Source organism: Apteryx mantelli, chromosome Z, assembly GCF_036417845.1.
Source record: "Apteryx mantelli isolate bAptMan1 chromosome Z, bAptMan1.hap1, whole genome shotgun sequence".
NCBI lineage: Eukaryota > Metazoa > Chordata > Aves > Apterygiformes > Apterygidae > Apteryx > Apteryx mantelli.
In genome coordinates, this window is record NC_090020.1 from 9042471 (window position 1) to 9066795 (window position 24325).

General features: G+C 46.5%; 1 protein-coding gene across 2 annotated transcripts in view; it reads left to right on the forward strand.

Annotated features, from left to right (window-relative positions):
• CORO2A (coronin 2A) overlaps positions 1-23313 on the forward strand; it is a 59307-nt gene extending 35994 nt beyond the window's left edge. Inside the window, exons 2-12 of one of the 2 annotated variants that reach the window (XM_067315457.1) lie at positions 1936-2136; positions 7192-7308; positions 10708-10857; positions 11841-12020; positions 12813-12929; positions 14637-14741; positions 15112-15208; positions 17041-17153; positions 18292-18382; positions 18681-18952; positions 20620-23313. In XM_067315457.1, the coding sequence (XP_067171558.1) occupies positions 1936-2136; positions 7192-7308; positions 10708-10857; positions 11841-12020; positions 12813-12929; positions 14637-14741; positions 15112-15208; positions 17041-17153; positions 18292-18382; positions 18681-18952; positions 20620-20751 (1575 nt within the window). In that variant the 3' untranslated portion in view covers positions 20752-23313. Of the gene's footprint in view, positions 1-1935; positions 2137-7191; positions 7309-10707; positions 10858-11840; positions 12021-12812; positions 12930-14636; positions 14742-15111; positions 15209-17040; positions 17154-18291; positions 18430-18680; positions 18953-20619 lie in introns of those variants that run through there. The other variant, XM_067315458.1, reaches the window with a different exon arrangement.
• The last annotated feature ends 1012 nt before the right edge of the window (positions 23314-24325 follow it).

Consider the following 24325-nt stretch of genomic DNA (forward strand, 5'->3'; position numbering starts at 1 on the left):
TTGAAGAGTGGTTTAGCTAGAAGTTCCTTGGAGCCAAGCAATAATTTCCTTTGCTGTTAGAAGCCACTTGATTCATCCAAACAGTGTGGTGATTTTTTTTCAGTGTGAGTAAACCTAACCACTAAATGAGCATGAAGCTGTTTGGGAGCTCTGCACCTCTGGAGCTCTGGAGAGTTAGCCAGTTTCTTTTTTGCTGTGAACATCCTTCCATCTAAAATTGATTTCCCAAGATCACTGCTTTCTTTTTGTAGTAACCTTGCATTTCTTTGTCTTTGTTTGGGGTAGGTAGTCGTCACTGTGTGAGAGATCTTTTACACCTAATGGTTTCTGCACAAGAGATTTAATCAATTTATGGATGAAAGCAGGGTTAACACAGGTAAAACATGCCGGGGTAAAAATGAGAGACAAAAAGGAGTGTAAAAGCAACCTGGGATGTGCTGGATCCAGCAACCTGGACTGATTTTTTTGCAGATACGAGTATTTGTTCAAGGTGGGGTTTGCTCAGAGCTGTGCTAGGGGACTGGGAGGAAGACAGGACTTGCATTATTCAGTCCAACACATCCCAGTGCAATGTGGGATGTGAGCTTTTTGGATCCTTGGTTGTTGGGTGCCTGTATATCTCCTTTTCAACTCCCCAGGATCAGAAAATACAGATTCATAGGGTTTAATAGTTAGCATCTTCCTGGGGGGAAGACAATTTGAAATGTGCCAGAAACATGGACATTTTGGTTTAGAACTGCTTAGTCTCCTGCTTGTCAAGTGGAGTTGAATGGTGATGATGTATCTGGCTTTTTGCCATTGTTTGCAGATTTTTCTACAAAAGCTTACCCATATGAGGGAGTGGTGTAAGTCCTGCTGTAACTCAAACGCTGTCTGGTTGGGTTTCCTGTCAAACTGGAGTATCACTGTTTTTAGATCCAGCATCACTAATACTACTATTCACCAAATGCACTCTAGATGGACCAACATGGGGCAAAACCAAGCACTATCCCAGTCTTTGCTCTTCCTCCTGACTGATTCTGTGGGGTGCTAGTTCACCTCTAACTTTTTTGCCCAGTCTGCATTTCCTTTCCTTTGGGCAGTAGGATCACATCACAGTCCCTTCCATGCACCTCTCACTGTTTGGGTCTTATGGGAAGAGTGGGAGTTAATAGTCTGAATCACCTTTTCTGTCCAACGCTGGTAGTTTCCTATTTGCAGTCAGTGGTGTCAGTTCCATAAAACTTTCCTCTTCTCTGTGGGAAGTGATTCTTGTGTTAAGCATGTTTCATGTATCTCATTTAATTACCATGTAAAATGCTGTCTGTCAGAGGGCTGTGGTGTGGTTATAAACCAGACATGCAGAATGTCATTGTTAGTGGGAAAAAAAAGCAAATGACTGTAACAACTTGTATGATTTGTCAAACTTTTTTCCCTTCATGTGAGCAAAATTTGGACTCCTTTTTGGGCCTAAGCTACCTGAGGGCTCAGTGAAGTGTACATCCAGACTGGCATGTTTATTCACCATCTCTCAGGCTTTCCTCACCCAAGATGTTTTGTCTTTTGTGCTGCTTCAGCTCTATGCCAGGAGACATTTTTCTCCTCTTAAGCTTGCTGCCATATGGCCCTGTCCCAGCAACATGGACTGCTGGCGCATGTCCCAGGTGGGAGCAGCAGGTGGGTGATGGACAGAGCTGTCTTCTTTCCCTTTTGCTCTCATCTTTGCAAGATGAAGAAGAGCAATGGGTGCGGAGACAGAGGTCCAGTAGACAGGGAGAAGATGAGAAGGGGAAAATGTGGGTGGTGACAAGAGAGCAGGGGTGAGAGGAGGGTGAGCTTACGCAGGGGAGAGGGGAACGAGGGTCTGCAAGCCATGTCCAGCTGCTGGTGCCTGGGCTGACCTTGGGAAGGGCAGGGTGGTCCTCATGGTACTGCGCTTGTGCCACCCCCTTGCAGATGTCCTGGCATCCCCTGTACCGCAGCTCCAAATTCCGGCACGTCTACGGCAAGGCCGCCAGCAAGGACAAATGCTACGACTGCGTGCCCATCACCCGCAGCGTCCACGACAACCACTTCTGCGCTGTCAACCCCCACTTCATCGCAGTGGTGACCGAGTGTGCCGGAGGTGGGGCCTTCCTCGTGATCCCTGTTCATCAGGTGAGCGTGGCGCACGGGAGCTGGCTGCCTCGAGCAGACCGCGGTGCTGAGGAGAGATGGACTTTGCATACGTGGGTAGATCCCAAAGAGGATATTTGGCTAATGCCATCACCTGAATTGCAAAATGCATGGAATGGGCCCCAGGTTCCCAGCACCTGCTTTTTACCCACACATCTTACATGGCTACTTGCGGGTTTTGAACAACTACTTTCACTTCATATCTGAACTGTCTTCCTTGTATAATCAGTAGGAATTGTGTTGTTCAGATGTCTGACTCCTAGAACAATTTGCAAATCAAAAAGCAATTATTAGATGCAGAGGGCAAAAACTGAAGAGGTGCTTTAGTTGCATGGCTCCAGCAGTCACCAAAGGCAAATACTGTATGTTTTGTTCTGACTACCTTCTGCTTTGTGAAAGAACAGAAGAGATGCAGTTATCAGACAATGAAGCTCTTAAGCTGCAAGCACTGATGAAGGAAAAACTTCCCTTTCAGAAATAAATACCATGCTCGTGGGTTATGACGACTTAGGGATCTTGTGAAAGGGAGAAGCTGGTTCTCTGATATTTATTGCTTCTGAAAAATTAGGCGTGCACTAATGTAGATTAACTTCAGTATAAGATTATGAGCTTTCTGGAATCAGGGCAGACCAGATGAAAGGCAAAAGTTCAGTCTTTAATTAAAAGTTAATTGATGGTGTTATTGTAATGCCACTTTTTCAATATATGTTTGCTAAGGATGAAAGTGAACTGGCTGTGCTTGAAGAACCTAGTACATTTCCTGGCCCTTCTGGACTTTGTTTATTCAGCTTATTCACTACTGGTGCTGTTCAGAGACATTCTCTCTAAAATTAACCACTACCTTGTTTTTCTTGACTGAGTCACTTCTGCCCCCTGGACCATGATCTATTGAGGCTGAAGAACTTGTCTTTATCATAGAGCTGCATCTATGAGCAGGCAGCTGGTGACTGCGGGACGGAGGGTGGAACCCAGCTCTCAAAGCATTGGCAAAGCGAGCTGAAGACGCTTGTGCTGCTTACTATTAATTCTTCTGTCTTCTCACCTCTTCTCAGCTCAGCTCTTCTGTAGTAACAATTTTTCCATTATTAACACCTGCTTAAGTACTCCCCCCAGATCTCGAATACTGCTTGCTGAAGTCAAAGGCATATTAGAACTAAAAAGGATACAGAGAAGAATAATTAAAATACGTAAATGAAAATGTGAAATTGCTTTCATGTGAGTAGAGTCTTTGGAGGTTAGGTCTCATCAGGCTGGGAACAAAAGACAAATGAGGACACTAGCCTGCGACCCGGTCTGGAGATACGTGACTGGGGTACCATTGCTTTCCTGTGAATGACAGCTGATCTGTGGTAGTTTTTGACTGGATTCCCAGGGAACAGCCACGTCCCAAATAGGCTGCAGTACAGAGGAAAAGCCTGAGACCCAGGGATTTAACATTCAGCCGAGGTTTTAACCCTTACAAACAGTTGCCCTTTTGCAAGGTGTCCCACACGCATCAAATGTGAGTGCTGCTGTTCATGCTAACTTCAGCCCTTGCCAGGCACTGCAAGCCGAAGGCCTGCTCGTGGCAGAAAATACTATTCCCCATTAGCACCAGTCATTTGCTTCCTCTGGAGTGAGGCAATAGATGTCGGTCAGGACAGGAGGACCATATTGTGGTGCATGCTCCAGGGGTGATGAACAACTGCTTGGACAGACTGCTCTTGCTCCTCTGATGTCTTTCTGTGTTCATTTTGTATGTGCTTGCAGAGGGGCTGCCCTCCTCCAGATGTGCTCGCGTGCAGACTGAACCTTGCTCTGTTTAACACTGCCTCCCTGCTTGTTTGTCGTGTTCCTCTCCTGCTGAGTCACGGAAATCGGGCTCTCTCATTCCTCCTTGAAGGAATGTCATTTTTTGCCTTCTGCATGATTCTTCCTCTCTTTCCGAGAGCTGGGGGATCGAGTTGGGGATCAGCAGGGCTCTGCACAGGGAAAGGTCTATCTGCTCTAGATACCTTCCTTTCAGCAGGCCTAAAAGTGCACACTTTTGCATTCAAACCGAAGTGTAATTAGCTGAGAACTGCTTGGAAAATGGTCTCTTGCTGCAGGAAAAAAGTCAGTTATGTCCTCAAGAAGAATGTGCCATTGAAGGTGGCTGGGTGGAACAGCAATGTGTCTGACCAGAAACAGGCTGCGGGTGCAGTGGCTGTCTGGTGTTCAGAACAGACTGAATACATTTGTAAATCTTATAAGTTCTAGGACACATGGGCAGAGTGAGCATAACTGAGAGATGAGCTACTTTCCCACGTTGTGGCCTTCTGGATGTAGATTGGTAACTGATACAGGCATGCTTGGGGATGTGCAAGGAAGGATCTTGACTCAGAGGACAATTTTGTGGCCTTCCTTCGAAAGAAGAAGACCTTACTTTCTCCTTCTCTCATGACCAGACTAGTTTGGGACTGCACCTCATCTGTCTCTTCCTTTTAAGAGTAAGACAAAGGGATAGCAAACCGAGAACAAAGTCCTGAGAGACAGGGAGATATATATGACTGAGTTCCTGCTCCCTTCTCTCTGAGGACAATGACTGTAAAACAAAACCTGTGATGACTCCTTGGGCTCTACCTAACCGAGCTGATTTGTGAGTGCTGGGGATATGGATCCTGACTCTTCTCAGTGGTGCCCAATGACAGGACAAGAGACAATGGGAACAAAATGAAACACAGGTAATTCTGTCTGAACATAAGCAAACACTTTTTCACTGCAAAGGTGGTTGAACACTGGAACAGGTTGCCTAGAGATGTTGTGGAGTCTCCATCCTTGGAGATGTTCAAAACCCAACTGGACACAACTCTGGGCAACCTGCTGTTGGTGACCCTGCTTGAGAAGAGGAGTTGGACCAGACAATCTCCAGAGGTGCCTGCTGATCTCAGCTACTATGTGATTCTGTGACAAGGTGTGTTAATGCCCTTTGGAGAACATCTGAGAAGTGGAGATGACTTACCTCATGATAATCTACCCCATAAATATATGATGGGAAATTTTAACAGTAGTCCCAAAAGGAGTTTCATCAGGAAACTCCATTTTTGGCTACCATGTCTTCTACTTTTCAAAAATGCTCTGAACTTAGAAAACAAGCAGTTGAAAAATTAAACTTGTTTTCCAGCTCTGCAAATAACCCTGAAATGTCAGGTACCCCTGCATGAAGGATAACACATCTTCTTACTAAAACAGTTTTTGCCCTATGGAATAAAGTTTCCCCCAGCACGTGAAGAGCTTGATTTCTACATGCAGATGTACGTCTGAGACCAACAGTATGTCATACATGTTTGTGGGCAGTTTTTTCTTGTGGGCTCTGCTGTGTCCCAAGGCCGCTGGGTTACACTGGGTAAGGTGGAGGTGGCATGAGGGACCTCAGCGCTCCTTTTCTGGGGGTCGGCAGAGTCTGCTGGAGCAGTGGGGGTGGGAGAGGATGGGGCAGGCAGACAGGGCTCAGCAGGGTGAGAGGATGCAGCGGAGCAGCCTGAGAGTCTGTGGGGTGGAGCAGGGAGGTGACAGAATTCCCATGGGGATCAAGGGATCCCGCAGAGATAGATGCCCGGCCCATTGAGTTGCCAGGTTGAAACCAAGCCCTGAAGCAAGAACCTGCCTACAAAGCGACGCAGTGGGTGGGGGAAACCTTGGTTATTAAAGCCCTTTTATCTCTCTTCTGTCTTCCCCAGTCACTTTGTATTGTCCCTGTTATAGATTGTAGTCTGAAAAAACAGAGTCTTTTACATTTCAAAGCCCTCTGACTGTTCAGTTAAAGCAGGTTAGTCCTAGTCTGAGCGACAAACTTTCCAGTAAAGCCAGAATTGTTATATATTATGTTCTGTTCAACACCCAAAACCTTCCAGCTGGCAGGAGTTCAAGGCTGGGAATGAAATCCTAGCCACGTTCAGGTTCAGGTCAACACTGATTTCTCTCTGATGTACTCTTGTAAGGCCTATCTCTAGGGAGGTGCGGGGAGTACACCTGCAGAAGTGCTCGCTTTCCAGAAGAGCAGGTATTTGCGTTCATTTTGGTTTATGATTCTTCCAGGTGGCATAAAAGTAGAGAGGCCACCATGGCCAGCTTACCTCTGTCCTGGGTTGACCGACCTTTGCTCTTGGACACAAGTCCAGGCAGGGAGGGTGTTTCCTGGAGCCCCAAGAACTCCTCCTGCTCCTGCTAAGAAGCAAGTGTTTTTCCCAAGTTAACCAAATCCTCAGCACTCTTTCTAAAACATAATCCATCTACTGACTTTACTCTGTAGCAGAGACTAATGGGAGCTGGAGTGTTTGCAGTCTGAGTTTATCCTGATTCAACACAGCCCCCATGTGGCGCAAGGTTCTCACTACTCCTTAATGCACTTCTTTATGGATGATTTTTTATCCATGAACATGCTGCCCAAACCTGGCATTTTTTTGGAGAATCCTGAATGCGGATTGAATCTGGTGAGTAACTGGATTTGAAAACCATCAGTGTGAAACAGTTAGGTTGTTGAGAGGAAAACTGGGTTTTTAATTTGTGTTTCAAAATGTCATTTTGTTTAGAAATAAATACTAGTTGAGGAGGCTAAAAAAGAAAAGCTAAAAACAAATATTTTTTTCCTGCTTGTAAGGAATGTGTTATCAAGAAGAAAATAAGAATTTTTATTTTTTTCCCCTCAGAAATCTTTAAAAAATGTGGAAGATTCAAATCTTTCCTAAGTTTTTCCCTTCTAAGTTTCCTTTTGGTGTTTGAACCAATAATAATATCTTCTTCCCTCAGCAGTCTGGATTGTTGTGTGTATACAGATTTCTTAATAACTGTGTGTGTTTAGAAAGACCTGAGCAGCACCAGTTTCCTTTCTTGTCAGTGATATCATCAAGACTTGCTTTTCAGGGACAGCAAAAACCCATGTTCAACAGACAGAGAGCACCTGGGGCATTTGGGGCATACAAAGCAGAAAGAGGTTTCCCTCTGGAGCTGGCTCAGATCTTACTGAAAATATCCTGTAATTTCATGCCTCACCTTGGGTTTGATGTTTGTTTTTTCCAGACGGGCAAGCTTGACCCACATTATCCCAGAATATGTGGGCACAAAGGGAACGTTGTGGACATCAAGTGGAACCCGTTCAATGATTTCGTAATAGCTTCATGTTCGGAAGATGCCACTGTAAGTTTTCCAGTTTATAGTCTTTGTTATTACCTGGCTAATATGCTTTTTGGGGAAAGAAATAAAACAGAAACCTAAAGGCCCAAGCATGAGATTTGAAAACATGGACATACTTAAAAGAAAGCCAGTTAAGAGTAAATCCCCTGTCTTTCTCTTGAGGTCAGAACCACGTGATCCCTTCCAGATGATGCCACAGTAGGTACCAAAATCAGTGGGAGGAGGAAGGTCTGTTTTTGTTGGGGCTTTAGTCTTTTTGGGTGTGTTTTCATGAGAAAGACAGGGTATGAATTTAAAATGGAATAACTATTCAAAGCTAATCCATTTGAAACTGCTCTTTTACTACAGAATCAGAGCATCAACACAACATAATCTGGAACGGTTATTTCAGATTAACTGCCTGCATAGCAAATTTGAGCTTGTTTCTGCCCTCAGTTACTCTGTGAAGTCATGCTGGATTAGTTATGAGGTAGCTGAGGAACCTGGGTCATACTTTATGCACAAGGCATGGATGAATGAGTATTTTCCTACTGAAAAGAGAAGACTACAGAGGTGCTGAAGTTAATGCTAATACAAACCTATAAAAAGATATCAAATACCTTGAGTGAGGTTTAAGTTTTAGACAATAAGTGGTTTAGCTGGAGTTTGTATAATTAAGATGCAGTCTCATATTTTACTTCAGTGTGGGTGCAGTCTTGTTTTTAGGAACTGAAAAAAGTAGTTCATAGTTGTAAGGGACAGCTCAGCCCATATCTAGCTACTGAAAGGTTGCTTTCAGCGTGCTATCAAAAGTGTGGTGTGGTTTCTGTGATAGTGAGGAAGCCTGACTAACTCCCATGCTCTTTTTCAGAGATCCCTCATGTGTTTTCTCCCTTTGGGTATATTCACTCTCTGCCACATGGCAACAGGGAGGTTTCCCATGTGAATACCTCCAGTCCTGGCTTGGTGCGTGTCCTCTATCACTTCAGCTCTACCCAAAATCTGTCTTGAATTGGAAACCCATGATTGAATTTTCCTTCCTGTTTAGTGAACTTTCTTTGCTTTTTGGATCTTAATGTCTTTTTCTGAAGGCTTCTTTCAATTTCCAGGCTGCCCATGGGGTTGTATTTTATCTTCCAAGTTGTATTCCAGGTGTTCATGCTGTCTCAGAAAGGGCTTGTGGCTGGAAAGTACCACCGTGACCTCCCTTTGAGCTTCAGATGGGGAATGAGCACAAGCTTCAAAGTTTCCTGCTGGAATTACAGAGTCACAAATTCCCATTTGTGTTCAAAGGGAGCTTGGGAGGTGTCTAGCCCAAACTTCTGCTCAACTTTGACGAGTCAAGTATTGAAAACCTCCAAGGATGGAGATTTCATTGCCTCTCTGGGCAACCTGTTCCAGTTGTTCATTGTTCTCATGGGGATTTTTTTCCTTATATCCAGTTATCCTGATTTAGTTTATGACCAATATATCTCATCCTCCCACTGTATACCTAAGTAAAGAGCCTGGCTCCATTTTCTCAGCAATCTACTTGTAAGTATTGAAGGCTTCTATCTGGTTCCCCCAAAGCCATCTCTTCTCCAGGCTGAACAAGCCCAACTCCCTCAGCCTCTCCTCAGAGGGCAAATGCTCCAGCCACTGAGCAATCCTGCTTGTCTCTGCAGGACTCACATAAGTTTATCAAAGCTTTTCGTTTACTGGGAGGCCCAGAAATGAATGCAATATTCTAGTTGTGGTTTAATGATTGCTGGGAACAATCACTTTGCTCAATCTACTGGCTGTCCTCCTTTGCTACAGACCAGAATGCTGTTAGCTTTCACTGATGCCAGGACATGCTGCTACTTCATATTTAGTTTGTTGTCCACCAGGACCCCAGTGCCTTTGCAGAAGAGCTGCTTTCTGTCAGCTTTATATTCACAGTGAGCTTGTACCTGGTATCAGCACAAAAAGTTGTTCTAAAATGTGTTGCTGCCTCTGAGACTGTGCTCTTCGCTTCAGTACAGCCCTGGCATCATCATCTTGGCACCAGGAAATGGGATCTTAGGGGTTCCCTGCACAGTGACACAATGCAGGGACACTTTTTCCCTCCCCACTACTTAGCAGACTCTCTTTCATAGACTCTTGGTACCTGGTGGCTGGAAGGGATCTCCACACAGTGCAAGCCCTACTCTAAGCAACGCCAAGTGAATCAGGTTGCTGTGGGCCTTGTCCAGTTCAGCTGGGAAAATCTCCAAGCATGGGAATCCCACAGCCTCACTGGTCCCCTCTTCCAGGGTTTGAGGACCCTGCTGGGGACAAAAAGACTCCTCTGATCTTTGAAGAGTGCACATCTTGCCACTTTCCTCCATTGCCTTTGATGCTGTCCCTGTGCATCTCTGAGAAGAGTTTGGGTCCATCTTCTCTGTCTGCAAGGGAATTGAAGACAGACAGAAGAGCTGCCCTTTGCCTTCTCATCAACAGGCTGAACAAAAGCCCTTCTCTCCACCTCTTCCTAGCTGTGCTCTGCCACAGACCCCTCTTCATCTCAGTAGCTTCTGCTAGAATCTCTTCACAGGATCAACGTCTGTCTTATTCTGCTCTGCCCTGTCCTGGAGAGATGGACATTTCCCACCACCCAGGCCCTTCAAAAGGGCCAGCCTTGCTGCAGCCTGCTGTGGTGGTGTCACAACCATCTTTTGTGCCCCTAGGTGCAGCATGCAGGGTGGTGCTTTTGGGCACCAAAAGGGACAGATTGCCTCTGTGAACACTAAGTGTCCTCCCTGGTTCCTACTGCTGCTTCAAGTGGGCTTAGAGCTGAGGCTACAGCAAGTGGCCTGGGGCCAAGAATTTGGACATAATGTGGAGAGGGCTCTTCCTCAGACCCCTCCTGTTCCTTCTAGCTGATCTCAGGCATGTATGAGTTAAGCCTGCTGAATATCTTCTCCCTTGTGGTTGGAGAAGTGACTGTGTGTCTTTTCCATGGTCCCTTTTCTCTGTCAGTTTTTCAACTGCTGCTTGGATCAATCACTGCTGTGATATCTGCTGGGACTCTCTGTTGAAGTTTATTTCAGATTTCCTGTTCCTGTTCAAAGTTTGTGAGGAGACAAGGTAGAAGATCGCAGGTGGCGTGGTTTGGTGTCTGTAAAATCTGTGGCTTAGTTCATCCCCTTTGGAATAGCTTTTTGTGATTTGCTGAACTGCAAACATGATTTTGTGAACTTCTGGCCAGATGCAGGGGTTTGACTGCTGAGCTTAGACAAGCTGGTGGAACTGCTGGCTAAAGATAGAGGGTAAAGAGGAGTCTTCAGGCCCATGGAAATTCTGGTGTTTCTTCAATAAAGGCAGGAGCACATTTGTCCTCTATCAAAAGAATAACTTGTTATTGGTAAGTCCCAAATTAATTCCTTTCTCAGGGATCTCACAGACCCATCTTGTGCCATTCAGGTTAAAATCTGGGACATCCCCAAGCACTTGCTAACAAGAAACATCACAAGTCCGAAGAAGGAGCTTCTTGGGCACGTACGAAGAGTAGGCCTCATTGAGTGGCATCCCACTGCCAGTAACATCCTCTTCAGCTCTGGCTATGACTACAAGGTGGGTCTCTTCTCTGTGGAGCCCTCCCCTCTGGGCTTGGCTCCATGTGCAGGTGAGTGGGGAGTCACAGGGTCTGTCCAAAGGAAGATGGTTTCATAAGTTCCTTCTAAATACTCTTCCACATCCCTGTTGTAAGAAGGTCCCCTCAGACGGGTCCCCATACCCCTATACCAGATGGGTATAGCTCCTGTGGCAGATGTTCTCTTGCAGCAGGCAAAGGATGAGGGCAGTGCGGGAAGGTGCTGCTGATAAAGGTTCCTGCTCTTCGCTTGACTGCAGAGAGTTCCCAGGCAGGTGGGATCAATTTGTCTCTGAGTAGTTGCCACCTGCTATCTGCGCTGGCAGCTTGAGCCATGCAAGAGACCCTGTTGCACTCTTTACATGGGGCAAAGCATGCTGAGAAATTTGGGGTTTGATTAAACATACCTTTCCAGATGGTGAGATGGCAAAAGGAAAATTATGTCCAGGTCAAGGCACAGGCCGTTCAGTTCAGCAGGATGTTTTGAATTTTTTTTTATTTCAAGCTGTAAGAGAGTGCTAAGAAGTTCAGAAGCCTTTTGCAGGGGGAAATTCCGTAAGTGACCCCAGTGGTGAAGGGACATTGTGACAAGTTCCAGAAAGGCTTGCTAGTTTTCCAGTCTTCTGATGAACTTCAGTCTAGTCTGCTCTTCTTTAATAGGCAATATCCAATGCCATGCACTTTCCTGTGGCTTCGTTCTTGTGTGTTAGTGTAAATATCTGCACTGATACTGGCCATTTTTCTGTAGAAAATATGGTCTCAAAGGACATGAGATTATTAGATGTTCTGGGCAGATGTCATGTCCCTGATATATTCCTGTAAGGTACCAGGAATGATTTTAAATGCTGGAGAACAACCATTCATGATGGTAAGAGCTGTACGTGTAGAGAAGAGGGGAATAGTGTACACGAAATCCCTACTTGTTCAGTTAGAAAAGGGCTAACTGTTTGTTCCTTTGCCCCAGATAATGATCTGGAACCTCGACACCAAGGAGGCCGTCCTCTCGAACCCAGTGAAGATCCTTGATGTTCACAGAGATGTGATCCTCTCCATGTCATTCAACACAGATGGCAGTCTCCTTGCCACAGCCTGCCGGGACAGAAATATTCGTCTGATAGACCCTCGTGCAGGAGTAGTCCTACAAGTAGGTTGGATTCAGAGGTTTGTGGTCCAACTTATCTCACTTGGGGTGTGTTTCCTCTTCTGGGTAGACTCACTGCCATTAACGAAGACACATTTGTGCCCAGCATTGCCCAAGACACCAGATGGTGGTATTGGCTTCATGAAACACTTGCTGCCACTGTTGAAAACAGGGTTTCTGCCTCCTGCTACTAAGCCCCTTGCTCTCTGAAACCCTTCTTGAAGTGCACTGTTTGTGATAGCGCTCTCCTGCAGTGCTCTAGGTACTTCTGTGGGATGCCTTGGGATGGCTGGGTAGAGATCAGGTGGACAGGTGGATGCAAGTGTATGTTTGTCCCACTGCCAGGGTTGTTGTCTGTACTTTGTGTCTGTTGGTAACATGAAATTGATTACCTTTGTAGGTATTTGAACAGATCTGTGTACAGAGAGAGTCTTACCTAAACCTAACTGGGACTGCCCTCTTGCAAATACCTGAATCACCAGTTAAAGTGAATGATTGGTTTTTTTTGGAATGGCTCTGAAGAGTTTAAGCTACCTTTTTCAGACCCTCATGAAATCTTGTTTACTAGTTGAACCAGGCTGAGCAGATCTTTTGGACATGACCAAAGTCAGATATCTCATGTAACATAAAATGTTCCTTTACAAAGATGGCCTAGTATGCCTTAGCCAGCCCAGATAAGCTTCATGGGCAATGGAAGGTGGTTTCTTGTCATGATATGTTTTCTCATGCAATTTTTTACTGTAGGAAGGGAACGTGCTTTCCTGTATTCAAGTGATGTGCCTTGTCTCTCTATAGGAAGCCAGCTACAAGTCTCACAGAGTCAATAAAGTCTTGTTTCTTGGAAACATGAAAAAGCTGCTCTCTACTGGAACATCTCGGTGGAATAATAGGCAGATTGCATTATGGGATCAAGTGAGTTGAACCAACAATCCTAACTTAACCAGCTTCAGTTTTCTCTCTTTTGCTGTCACTTTAACTTTTCTACCTGCCAAATATCCAAGAATTGGTCTGTAACAGCAATTCAGAAGGGGCTTGTTGAACTCTTAAGGCGGATAGATTTTACTGTTATGATGCTCAAAACTTTAAGCATAGAAATCCACCACAGCAAAGGGAATGCTGTGCCAACTACAGGAAGAAATGATTCGAAGGACCTTTGGGTGATCAGTGTGGTTCTCAGTTAAAAGAAGCTCTTAGCAGTCTTCCTGGCAAATTGTCTTTGGCGCTGGAAGAGAAATGAGCACTGGAGACAGCTTACTCAGGTGACAACCTCAAGGGAGGAAAAGATCTGTTTATTTCTGATTATTCTTTATACTAGAGTATTGAGGTAGCTCTTATCAGCCCCTTGCAAGACATAATCTCTTATCATGATGGTTACTAGACTGATGAGACCCTGCTGTCCTCTGCTAACTCTGAAGTTTCATATGGAGTGAAACTCTTTCCCTCTGTCACCATCTCACTTTGTCCCTCTGTGTCAAATGCATTACAGCACAGTCTTCTGTCTCTTTGCTGCACTGATACCCTTTGTACCAGACAAAGCTCATAGACTCAGTCTCTGATTTGCTCTTGGGCTGTGCTTGGACATGGTATGTTTGCAGAAGTGAGAGGCAGTGGCACTGTGGTGCTGTCTGAAGGCTTTCTCCAAAGCTGAGCAGTCCTCCGACACAAGGATCTCACATCAGGGTCTCACTGCCTTCAGACCTGCCGAAAGAGCTGGCCGCAATATTAGTTTGAGAGCATAGTGGGAAGGCTGGTGAGGCCAGGTATGTGCAGCCTCCTTAGAGACAGGCGTTGGTAGAGTACCTGCTCAGCAGGCACCTGTCTGAGGACCACATCTGCCCATGTCTTTGTCACATCTAAACAGCAGCTCTGGTTTTCTGGAGTCTGTAGCTGGGCAGTTCTGCAGAACAAATACATGTTAACCCTGCACTCAACACATATTTATGTGACACTAGCCATACTTGTCTTTGGATTGCTGTGCTCTGCCCTGTTGGTCCTCCCTGCATTGTTCCCTTCAGCACTGCAGGGCTAGCTTTGCACAAGACTTGCCAGCCTTGTGTATGCAGTGGTGGCACCATCCTCTTGCCAGGCCTACCCACATAAGGCCATAAGTGGGGACTTTTCCCCTTGCAGTAGGCATCTTCTCATTGCGTAGTGTGGAGGCCTCTCAGCTAGCGGAGACTGTTCTTGCTCTTAGGATGGTGCACTATTGTGGAGGTCCCCATCTTAGCTAAAGATGATGAGGGAACCTGACATTCAATGTGCAATGCACACATATCCTGAAGGCCTCTCTATCTCCCTGAGAGTGCTGGCCCATATGGCCTTCATGTAGAGGCCACTTCTCTCATTGTACCTACCCCTGAAATGTCACCAGGTGCCGGAGATACTGGGGTAGGAACTGATGTCCTCTGTCAAGAGTCAGGGGAGCAGCAGGGAGCCAAGGACAGAGTACCTATCTCCCACCTACAGAGATGTGAAGGAGTCTGTGCCTGGCCCTCTGCTCAGGGCTACTGTCCGTGGCCTGGGGTCATCACATCTGCTCCTTTGATGGGGATTCATGTCCCTGATTTGAGGTCACTGACATGCAGTTCCAGCAGTTTGTTTTTCCTTTGTCCTGCCCAGAATGACCTTTCCATGCCTTTAATGGAGGAGGATCTGGATGGCTCCTCGGGGATCCTGTTTCCCTTCTACGACTCAGACACACACATGCTTTACATTGTGGGAAAGGTAAGTGCTTTCCACACTGGTGAATGCTGGCCTGTCCGATTCTTCTCCCAGACTGCATTGCATCACCCACCTCACTCAGGGTAAAGTCAAAGGTGCTCCTGAGGTGTGTTAACCTAAGATGATGGGCTGATGGGGTGGGGCCTGAAGGTCCTACAGAGTCAGGATACATATTCCGCTGCTGGCATGCCATGTTTACCCCAGATAGGTACCTTGCAGAGCCCTAATCTTCCACACAGAAATTGGAGGGTAAATATTTTGGCAGGAGGTGCTCCCGTTCATGACCTTGCATAGCTTTTGGGGCCAGGCACTCTTCTCAGACCCTCATGCAGAGCAGCGGAGTCTCGCTTACGTTCATCCTTTTTGCCTTTAGGGTGATGGAAATATACGGTACTATGAGATAAGCCCTGAGAAACCGTACCTGAACTACCTGACGGAATATCGTTCTCCTTTACCACAGAAGGGAATTGGTGAGTGGCAGCGTGTATGTTAAGTGTCACAGTAGGGTGGTGGCTTCTTTGTCTTAGAGACTGACTGAATCCAGGACTACTCAAAACATCATGGGCTCTGTATAAAAGACAGTGGGTCAGACTGCCATCTCCATCCAGTTTTATGTGTGCACCACTGTTGGCTCGTCCTGGCTCACCTATATATCCCAGGTGAACTACAGGGTCACAGCCTTGCTGGGTCTCTTCTGACCGGCTGAGCATGGGCTGGGCAGCTTAACTCTTGCACCCACTATCAAGGTGGCCAAGGTGGAGGGGAGCGTTGTCTGGATTTAGAGGTGCAGAGTGCTCCCTGCCTGTAGGGAATCTGCCCCCAGATTTACATCATTAAACTCTGTTGATGTTGTTTCCACTCTGGGATTTCTCAGTGCTTTATGGGTGCCCCATATCTTTGTGCCTTCGCTCTTATCTCTTGTCTAACTTCTGTACTGGCATTTCCCAGTTAGAAATGGACCTGCTGTGCTTAGGTCACCTATCCTCCTTTGGAGATCATTGCTGATTAACCTGCCTGCATCCTACCCCAACCTATTAAAGCTACAGAATTGGCTTTCAGCCTTCAGACCCTTTTGATAGTTCTTCCTTGAACTTTCTCCAGTTTATCCCATATGTGAAATTTCTCTGTGGACTGATGTATCTTTAGGATCATTTTCCACCCCTCCATAGTACCTGTAGACACTCCCCTTCTTCCAGGACATTGGTACAGATGTTTAGCAGCCACTGTCCTGGATTTTTTGCTTGCAGGGCCCCTCCAGAAAACTGTTATTGGAAAGGAATAAATCATTTACAGCTGAACTGGAAGATCTCTCCTTTATTCAGATTTTTTAATCTCTCCAATATACAGCAGCCTGATTTTGTGTTCTCATAGTTTTTTTAAAAAATCACTCCATTAAATGGAATTGTACAAGTGCTTTTAAAAGATCTGAGTGTATCAAATCTGCTAACCCAATTTGCTGAGCTAATCAAAAATACTGCTAAATTTACTGCAGAATAGCTTCTTCCCCAATACTGCAAAAAAAAAAAGTACAAGGTAGAGGAAGGACTTTAGAATCACATTTGGCTGAATGCATGATATAAGAAGCAAGTCTTTCATGTAGAATCTACTGTTTAATGAAATTGTTTGGTATTAGTACTAAGCAAAGCTTCTGTGGGACTCAGTGAAGTGAGCTTTATAAGGAGAGGCAGTATCTTTTATTAAGGCAGTTGACATGGTTCTAGGATTTTGAGTGCACAAGCTTGTGGAATAGAAATCCACTGAAGATACTGAGTACTTAGACACCATGTCTGGCTTGGCCTGTCCCTGAGTCACAAATGGTTGCTGTCTGAAAGAGTAGTTTTTCACACCGTTACACTCCATCCTGCTGTCAGCCACTGTTGGGGGTAGGATATTGGATTGGAAGGACCTTTGTCATGACCTGTACAGCTGTTCTGGTGTTGTTTAGGTATCTGGAAGTCCCTTCCCAGTGATCCTGATAATTAAATCCTGTGGTATCACCTACCTGTTTTGCTCAGTACTGGTCACTCTATCTGCAGCTCATGAAAGTAAATAAAGACTATGAAGCTTAACATGGCAAATGCAGACACTATGCATAACCATGTGGTCTGACAGAAATAAATGATTGAAACACAGCTCTTGATTTGCTCTGCTGAGCCAGTTTTGGGTACAGAGTTTAGACTATACTGCTACGGAGCTGATGCTGTGATTCCTCCTGTTGTTTGGTGACACTTTTTTTCCTGGTGGATGACATTAACTTTCCTAGGAAGATTTGTGCCCCATTTTTCTTGTGCTCTCTCATCAGGAATAATGCCAAAGAGAGGCCTTGAAGTGTCAGCCTGTGAGATTTTCCGTTTCTACAAACTGATCCCAACTAAAAGTCTGGTTCAGCCCATCTCCATGATTGTGCCTCGACGGGTGAGTTACCCTCAGATCACACCTGTTTTTGGGACAGATATCACTAAAAAAGAGGGCAGTGCCTCCTCTCTGTGACTTCTGGGGGTCAAGAGAGCAGGTAGAACAAGGAATTTTCTCTTTCCTGGGAGGAGGGACGGAGCTGGGCAGCTTGTGGGGCAGCCTTGCGAATAAATCCTGGTTGTGTAACTCAGGAGTTATGTCTTTACAACAGCCAGCTCTCTTGTGTAAGACATGCTCATCAGACTGCTCTGCTTGGATGTGACAAGTGGTCTCTCTGACTGCTGGGTCAACTGGCTGGCTGTAAACTTCCTCAGTCGGTGGCATCTGTTTGTCATAATGACAAAAGGGAGATAGGGGTTTGGGGTGATGTTAAGTGATGCATGAACTGCCCCTTGAGAAAGGAAGAAAAAAATCCCCTGGAGAGTAAGGAAGGGTATGTGCCCGGCTCTGTACCCAATGGGCACAGGAAACATCTGCCTGACAGGCAGTTGTTCTGCAGTATGTAAAACACGATCCATTGCATTGTGAGTGCTGTAGAAGGAAGTCTCAGCAGGCTCTGAGCTGGTGTGGCTGGAGAGTCAGGCTTGGATGGCCTGGTGTCTTGCTAACCAAGACAGGTCTGCACATTGTGTCCATGAGCTCAGCATAGATTTGGCCACAGCTAACCACAGTCACAACTGCTTCAGACTCCTGCAGTCCCTATGTCCCAGGGCATGAATATGTGGCCAGCCAAGGTAGCTGGCCCATGGGTGTGTGAACAAATGTAGATCAGAAATGACGGCAGTGTGCTCTTCCAGAAGTGTTGGAAGGTGTGAGTACCCTAAGCAGAGCCAAGGCTCATTGCAACCACCAGTCATGCAGGTTCCTCCAATGTTATCTCCCTGGCCAGTTTTCCTCAAACCATCTTATGATTTGTGCTTTCAAGCAATGATTTGGGTGAGGAGGAGGGAGGCTCAGGGTGGGTGAGAAGATTTCGTGTCTGTGCTGATGAGTGCTCCTGACACCCTTTCTGTGCTCAGGTAGAATGAGTGATCTTCTCTGCCATGCACAGGTATGCATGGCCCCTCTAAGCACAGTGCCAAAACTTGCTGTACCCAGGGGCTGAAGTAGTGACTCTGGACTTCCTTTTTGCTTGCAGTCGGAGTCATACCAGGAAGACATCTACCCCTTGACTACTGGAGCCCAGCCAGCACTGACAGCACAAGAGTGGCTGAACGGAGTTAACAAAGGTCAGCACATGGAGAGCAGCCCAGCCCTTCAGCTCCCCGGGGCTTGGGTAAGCTGCCACTGGCTCTCTGGCCTGTTAACTGCCAGAGAAGTAGGAAATGAGGAAAATGGGAGACATAAAAACTATAGCTATAAACCAAAATAATTTGGTGGCCAAAATATTCCCCACTGTGAACTCTGGAAGTCTCTCCCGTCTAGCGCTTTCATATTTGTCCCCGCAGATTGTATGAATGCATTGCTTACTGCTGATTTCTGAGTATGGTCTGTGAGTGCTAACCAGCCACCTGCCTCCCTTTGTAGGGCCTCTGCTGGTATCCTTGAGACCAGGCTCTGGAGCTGTGAATTCCTTACCGCAGTTTCTTGAGCCTGAGCCACTCCTGAAAACTACAGCCCCAAGCCAAAACTGGGACCGGGGAGGAAGGATGCCACTGGAGGAGAAGCAGAGGAGAAGTGAGGTCCAAGACAGCAGGAACCAGCTAAAAGTGGAAGAGACATTGCTGAAAAAAGAGCAAATGCGCCTGTCCAATGGCTTTGACATATTTGAGTGTCCACCACCAAAAACTGAAAATGAGGTGTGAAAGTGTCTGGGGTGAAGGGTTTGGGGCTGCGGGGGGATAGCCAGAAGCACCTGGCAAAAAGATGCCATTCATGAAGTGTCAGGATCTGGAAGGGTTTGTGTTGCAGAGCCTGGGTGATTGCAGAGCTCAGAGCCCCCCAGCTCTGAGGCCTGCACTTCCCACACACATCTTCAGGTTCCCACCATGAATGACCCCTGTCCCTCAAAGGTGGAGCAGTGTCATTACCTTCACCATCAGCAGAGGGTAGAGAAGTGGAAGGACTTGCTGTGTCAGAGTCAGACTGTGCTCTCTTACATGTCCCCTGTGACAGCGTGAGCTCGTCATTCCTTGCAATTGCAGAAATTTTTTATGCCCTTGCTACCATGTGAAAAGCAGAAATATGCTGCTGTGGGAACCAGCAGCGCCCCACCTGAGGGGTTTTGAAAAGGAGAGAGGAATTGGTATTTCCACTTGTTAGGCATTCTTGTGCCACAGACCTGCCTGATTGCTGGCTGGGGACAAGGAGGTTCTTGTGACCTCCAGTTTCTGGAGGAGATGAGAGTTCATGCAATGCAACCTTCTACATGAACAGCACTCAAAAAGCCAGGTGAGGCAGGAGGAACCCCTCTGGAAGGTGCTCTGTGTGCCCTGTTTCATCAGCACATGGTGCTTCAGCATCTCCTTTTTCCTTCTCTCCGGTCATCCAACACCTAAGCAAGGTGGAGTCCGTAGAGGAGACACTCAGCTCTGAGAGCAATACTGCCTGCTGGGTTGGCTCGCTGGAGTGGCTGGTCTGAAACACCTTGGCAGTGCAGTGCCATCGAGGCCTGGCTGCTAGTCAGAGCCTGCTCCTGGGAATGGCTGCAGCAAAGGTCCAGGCAGGTCTATCTTCCAGCAAAGGGTCATGGTCTGTCTTCAGCCATGGCCAACCCCCCTGTACAATACATGTAGTATACAGTGGTAGATCTCTGGTAGTTTGCAAGCCCCCAGTCATTCGGAGCTCAGAGACGTTTTTGAGTCACTGGTCACTTGTGTGCATTTAGGAGCCCTGGAAGTATTTATTTCCCATAGTCTTGCTCAGGCCCTTTTTTCATCTATGCAAAATTTTGGCATATACAGCCTCACGGGGTGAGAATTTCCACAGCTGAATTTCTCATGATGTGAAGAAAGATCTTTTTCTGTGTGTTTCTAAGTCTGCCTCTGGAGGTTACAGAAGCAGGAACGGGACCCTTGTGGAGCTGGGTACTCTACTGCCCACTCAGTGAAAGGCTGCGCTAGTCCTAGCTGGAGAGGACAAAGCAAGAGCAGAAGGAAAAAGGAGGCCCAGAGAGACAAAGGGACTTGCCCAAGATAACAGTGGGGGATGTGGCAGATCCAGGAATTTAGGCTTTAGATATTCTGTGTCCAGGCTCTGAGTCATCGGTGGCATGAAGACCGTTTTCCCTGTTCTTTTCTGCTGCTGAGTTAAGGGATGTGCCTTTAACAAATGGTGTTGAGAAAGACCCACATGCACAGCCCATGCTAGTGGTCAGCAGGAGCCCTGCTGATGGCCAGTCTATAAGAGGAAGATCCCCCTTAGAGGCTATTCCTCCCAGAAGTGATGTGACAGGACTGGTTGCATTTGACAGGATAAGCCTGTCTTTTCTCAGTGTCAGAGGAATAAAGTGTGACTTTTCTTACAGCTCTTGCAGATGTTTTACCGACAACAGGAAGAAATCCGGAGACTACGTGAGCTGGTAAACCAGAGAGACATCCAAATTAAACAGCTGGAGCTGGAGCTCAGAAACGTCTGCAAGGATGCAGGCAGGTACTGAGGGCAGTGGCCTGCAGCCCTTGCACCGCTGGCAACTGCAGCAGACTCCAGTTCCTGCGGAGAACCCTTTTTATTTTTTTTTGCTGGGGGAAAGACTGATGTTTCAGGCAACAATGCTTCCCTGGCTTGCGGTGGTCACATTTCCCTAATCATCACCAGGCAGTTACTGATGGACTTGCTGCACTTCTTCAGTCTCCCTCTTGCTTGCCTGTCCACTCATGTCAGAAGCTCACGTGTTAATGGTAGTGGAGACTTTGGAAAATCTTGCTTTTCTGGTCCTGAGGAAGTGAACAGTTAAGCTCTAATGACCTGTTTTGTTGCCCATCCGTAAGGATGGAGGAGTGGACGCAGCTTCTTTTCCCAACCCCCAGACCCAGTAACACAGCTCCTGTGGCCACCGTCCTCCTACCCTGGAAGACAACCCTGCAGCTGAGCTTCAGAGGCAGCTCTGGCTCCAAAGCAAGCCTCATGCGCCCTTCTTGCCTCACCACCTGACCTTGCACGTGGATGGGCAAAGCCCTGACTGCCTCAGCCTAGAGCTGGGGGTCATTCTTCCCAGCACTTTTGGTGATAAAAGGAGAGTTGGTCTTTCTGGAGGCCCTGCTTTATGGGGCTGGTTCCCACTGGAGAAGCTGCAGGTGCAGCAGAGGCCTCCAGGTCCTCCAAGTCAGTGGCCTTGTTTCCCGACAGTGCTCTTCTCCTTCTGCCAAAGCCCAGCTGCAGTCACCCAGGGTGATGGCCCTGCGGCACTTGTCAGGTACATGAGGATGACAGCCAAACGGTGCTACCCACAGCAGGACCAAGGGACAGCCCCGAACAGCCCTCCCTGGGTGTTGGGTTATTGCACGTCCTTGTGCCCACGGCTGCCTCTTCCTTCATGCCCAGATGCTGGCATCTCTTTCCGCTGCCCTGTGCCTGGTGGCCACGCTCATCAGTGCCCGTCTTTCCAGCATGCTGCCTTGCCCAGGGTGGGGGCATGGCATGATAGGAGAGTGCTTGCAGCTGCCTGGGCACAGAAGCAGCTCCCGTGCAGCAGGGCTTTTCCCATCCCTAAATGCCGAGGTCACAGAGATGTCCTAACCCCAAGCAGAACAAGCAACCGCTGCTTAACCTCTATCTATACATATCTGTTGCGATGCATGTAGGTATGAGTACTATGCCTGGCTGGTTCTCTGAAGCCTGATGTTTTCCAAGAGGCTTAAAATAATCTGTGTAGACAGAAGCCCCTGCAAAGAGGGCTTCTTAGCAAGGGGACTAAGAGCTGTGCACTGCCTGTGCTCGTGCGAGTTGCCCTTCTGGTTACCGCTGAAAGCAGTAGCCAGCAGTGAGCTCACGGGCACTAAATGCTCATATATGAGAATCACATAAAGACTTGAGCATCCCTTTTGCTCTACTGTGGAGACTTCACCCAGCTTTCGAAAATATCTATATCATGCATTTCTATGTAGCAACAACATATTTGGGTGCTAAAAAGTCACATTTTTGTTTCCTTATGAACAAGTTCTCTGATACTACAGAGAGGGGATAGTCATTCAGGAAAAGCCATTTAGCACCAGTCACTTATTTAACACTAAGCTTTTTTTTGTAAAGAATAAGGGGATAGTAATATATTAATAACAAAGTTGTTGTTGAAACAAACTTCAGCTCATTTCAAATGAACTTTCCTGCACCCTGGGAACACTCTGCTTACAGAGTTACCTGCAAAAGCAGCTTTCCCCAGATACAAAGCTTTAAAGCGGTGCATGAATCTTACAAGGCCAGTAGTGGTCAGGCTTTCTCACCAATAGGAATAGGTAAGTAAGAAAGAAATTGAGAAGCCAGTGATTTTTTAGCCACGTCAAACAGGCTGACAGCTTCAAACTTTAAAGCCATTATCACAGAGTGTAGCCACAGTAATGTGGCACAAACACTCTTTGCTTTTCAAGGGATCCTTATCAGATCGCTTGACACAATCTCAGCAGTCTGTGTGATATGGCAGTTTCCCTGTCACCATATGTATTTTATGCGCTGCCTTGGTTTTGCTTATTTTTCATACAGAATAAATTATTTAAATTATTTCCAAGATAAAGCAATTTGTTTCCAAGGGGTTTTTAATGTTCTCTTGAGAATTGTTTCTTTGTTCATGCTATGGATAGCATAGAAATTGCTCAGCCACCATGGCTCTCAGCTTAGGGTTTTGTTGATTTACAGAAAAGAAATTGCTTTCATTTAGGCTTTGCAATCAACCTTTGTAAGGGCAAAGACTACTTAATCAGAACTTCTATAGAACCTTTTTTTTTAGATGGTATGCCTGTATAAGTGTAGAGTTTGATATGTGTTTCAATTTGGCGCTGAAATGCAACCATAGATCTTTTACAGAGAGGAAAAAAAGTGGAGAAAATGGATTTGTGTGTTAATGAACTGTGCCTAAATAGATTTAATTGATCACTTCAACAATTTCTTAAAGTCCTTGTATCTTTGTAAAAAAAAAAAGTTAAAAATGGGGATAAAAACCACATTTGTGCAATGAAGACCAAATGTAACTGAATAATAAATATCTGTTTAGAGTTTTACTTTTTTGATACATGCAGGATTGTTGGTTTTTTAAAATTATAATTACATTTTTGAAGTTACTAAGAATTAAGCTGAACAAGATGGTTGAGGACCTGTGCAAGCTCAGGAAGAACTATAATCCCTTCTTTCCTTTCCTTTTGTGAAGCTGTGGCCTTATGTTAGTCAGCACCAGGTCCTACACAGCGTTATGCGTGCAGGCCTGTCTTCTCTGAATCTTTTCCATCTGCCTCTGGTCCTAGGAGGGGGTGGTCATTTCAAGCCTTTTGCCTGCTGAGTTACCTCTTTGCAGAGACCCTCCAGCCAGCAGGAGACAATGGGTGATCACAGTCGAGGACCCCGTGGGGCTCCTTGGTGTGTCCCAAGCAGTTGTGGACCAGACAAGAGCAGCTACGGCTCCAGGTGTGAGCAGTTTGGGATCATCGTGGGTTCCCCCATCCCTTGAGGTGGCTTTCAGACATACCTGGCCTGCCCTGGAACACATCTTCCCACATGGTCCTGTCTTCGGGAGAGCGTTTCAGAGCATGAATCTCTGTTGCTGTGCCAAGGAAGCTGGTGGTGATGTGCAGGCACAGCCAGAGGGTTTGTTAAAAGGAGAATTCATTTATTGGGAATTTTGCACAGGTCAATGATCATGGACCCTCTCAAGGAGGGTAACTGATTGCTACTCAGGCTAAGAAGGCATCTCTGTTGAGAAGGCTGTCTGACTCAGTGTCCTCCATGTTCTGAACATGGTGCAGGAGCAGGTTGCCTCTGCAAACAGAGGCAGAGCCATGGTTTCCTGTGTCAGGGCTAGCTGTTTACTCCTGGAGAAGAGTCTGTCCCTGAGCTCCAGCAGAGCCTTCTTTAAAGTGCCAACAGAGCCCTCCAGAGCATCTACCCTTGCAAGAACTTTTCCAACAATGTCCTCAGCCACCCATTTGATGTTTGCATTAGCAGTGCCATTGGCATCCATGGCTTTCTGAAACATGCCTTCTCCAGGGACACTGGGTCTGAAAATGACCAAAGTTTCCTGGCCAAATGGC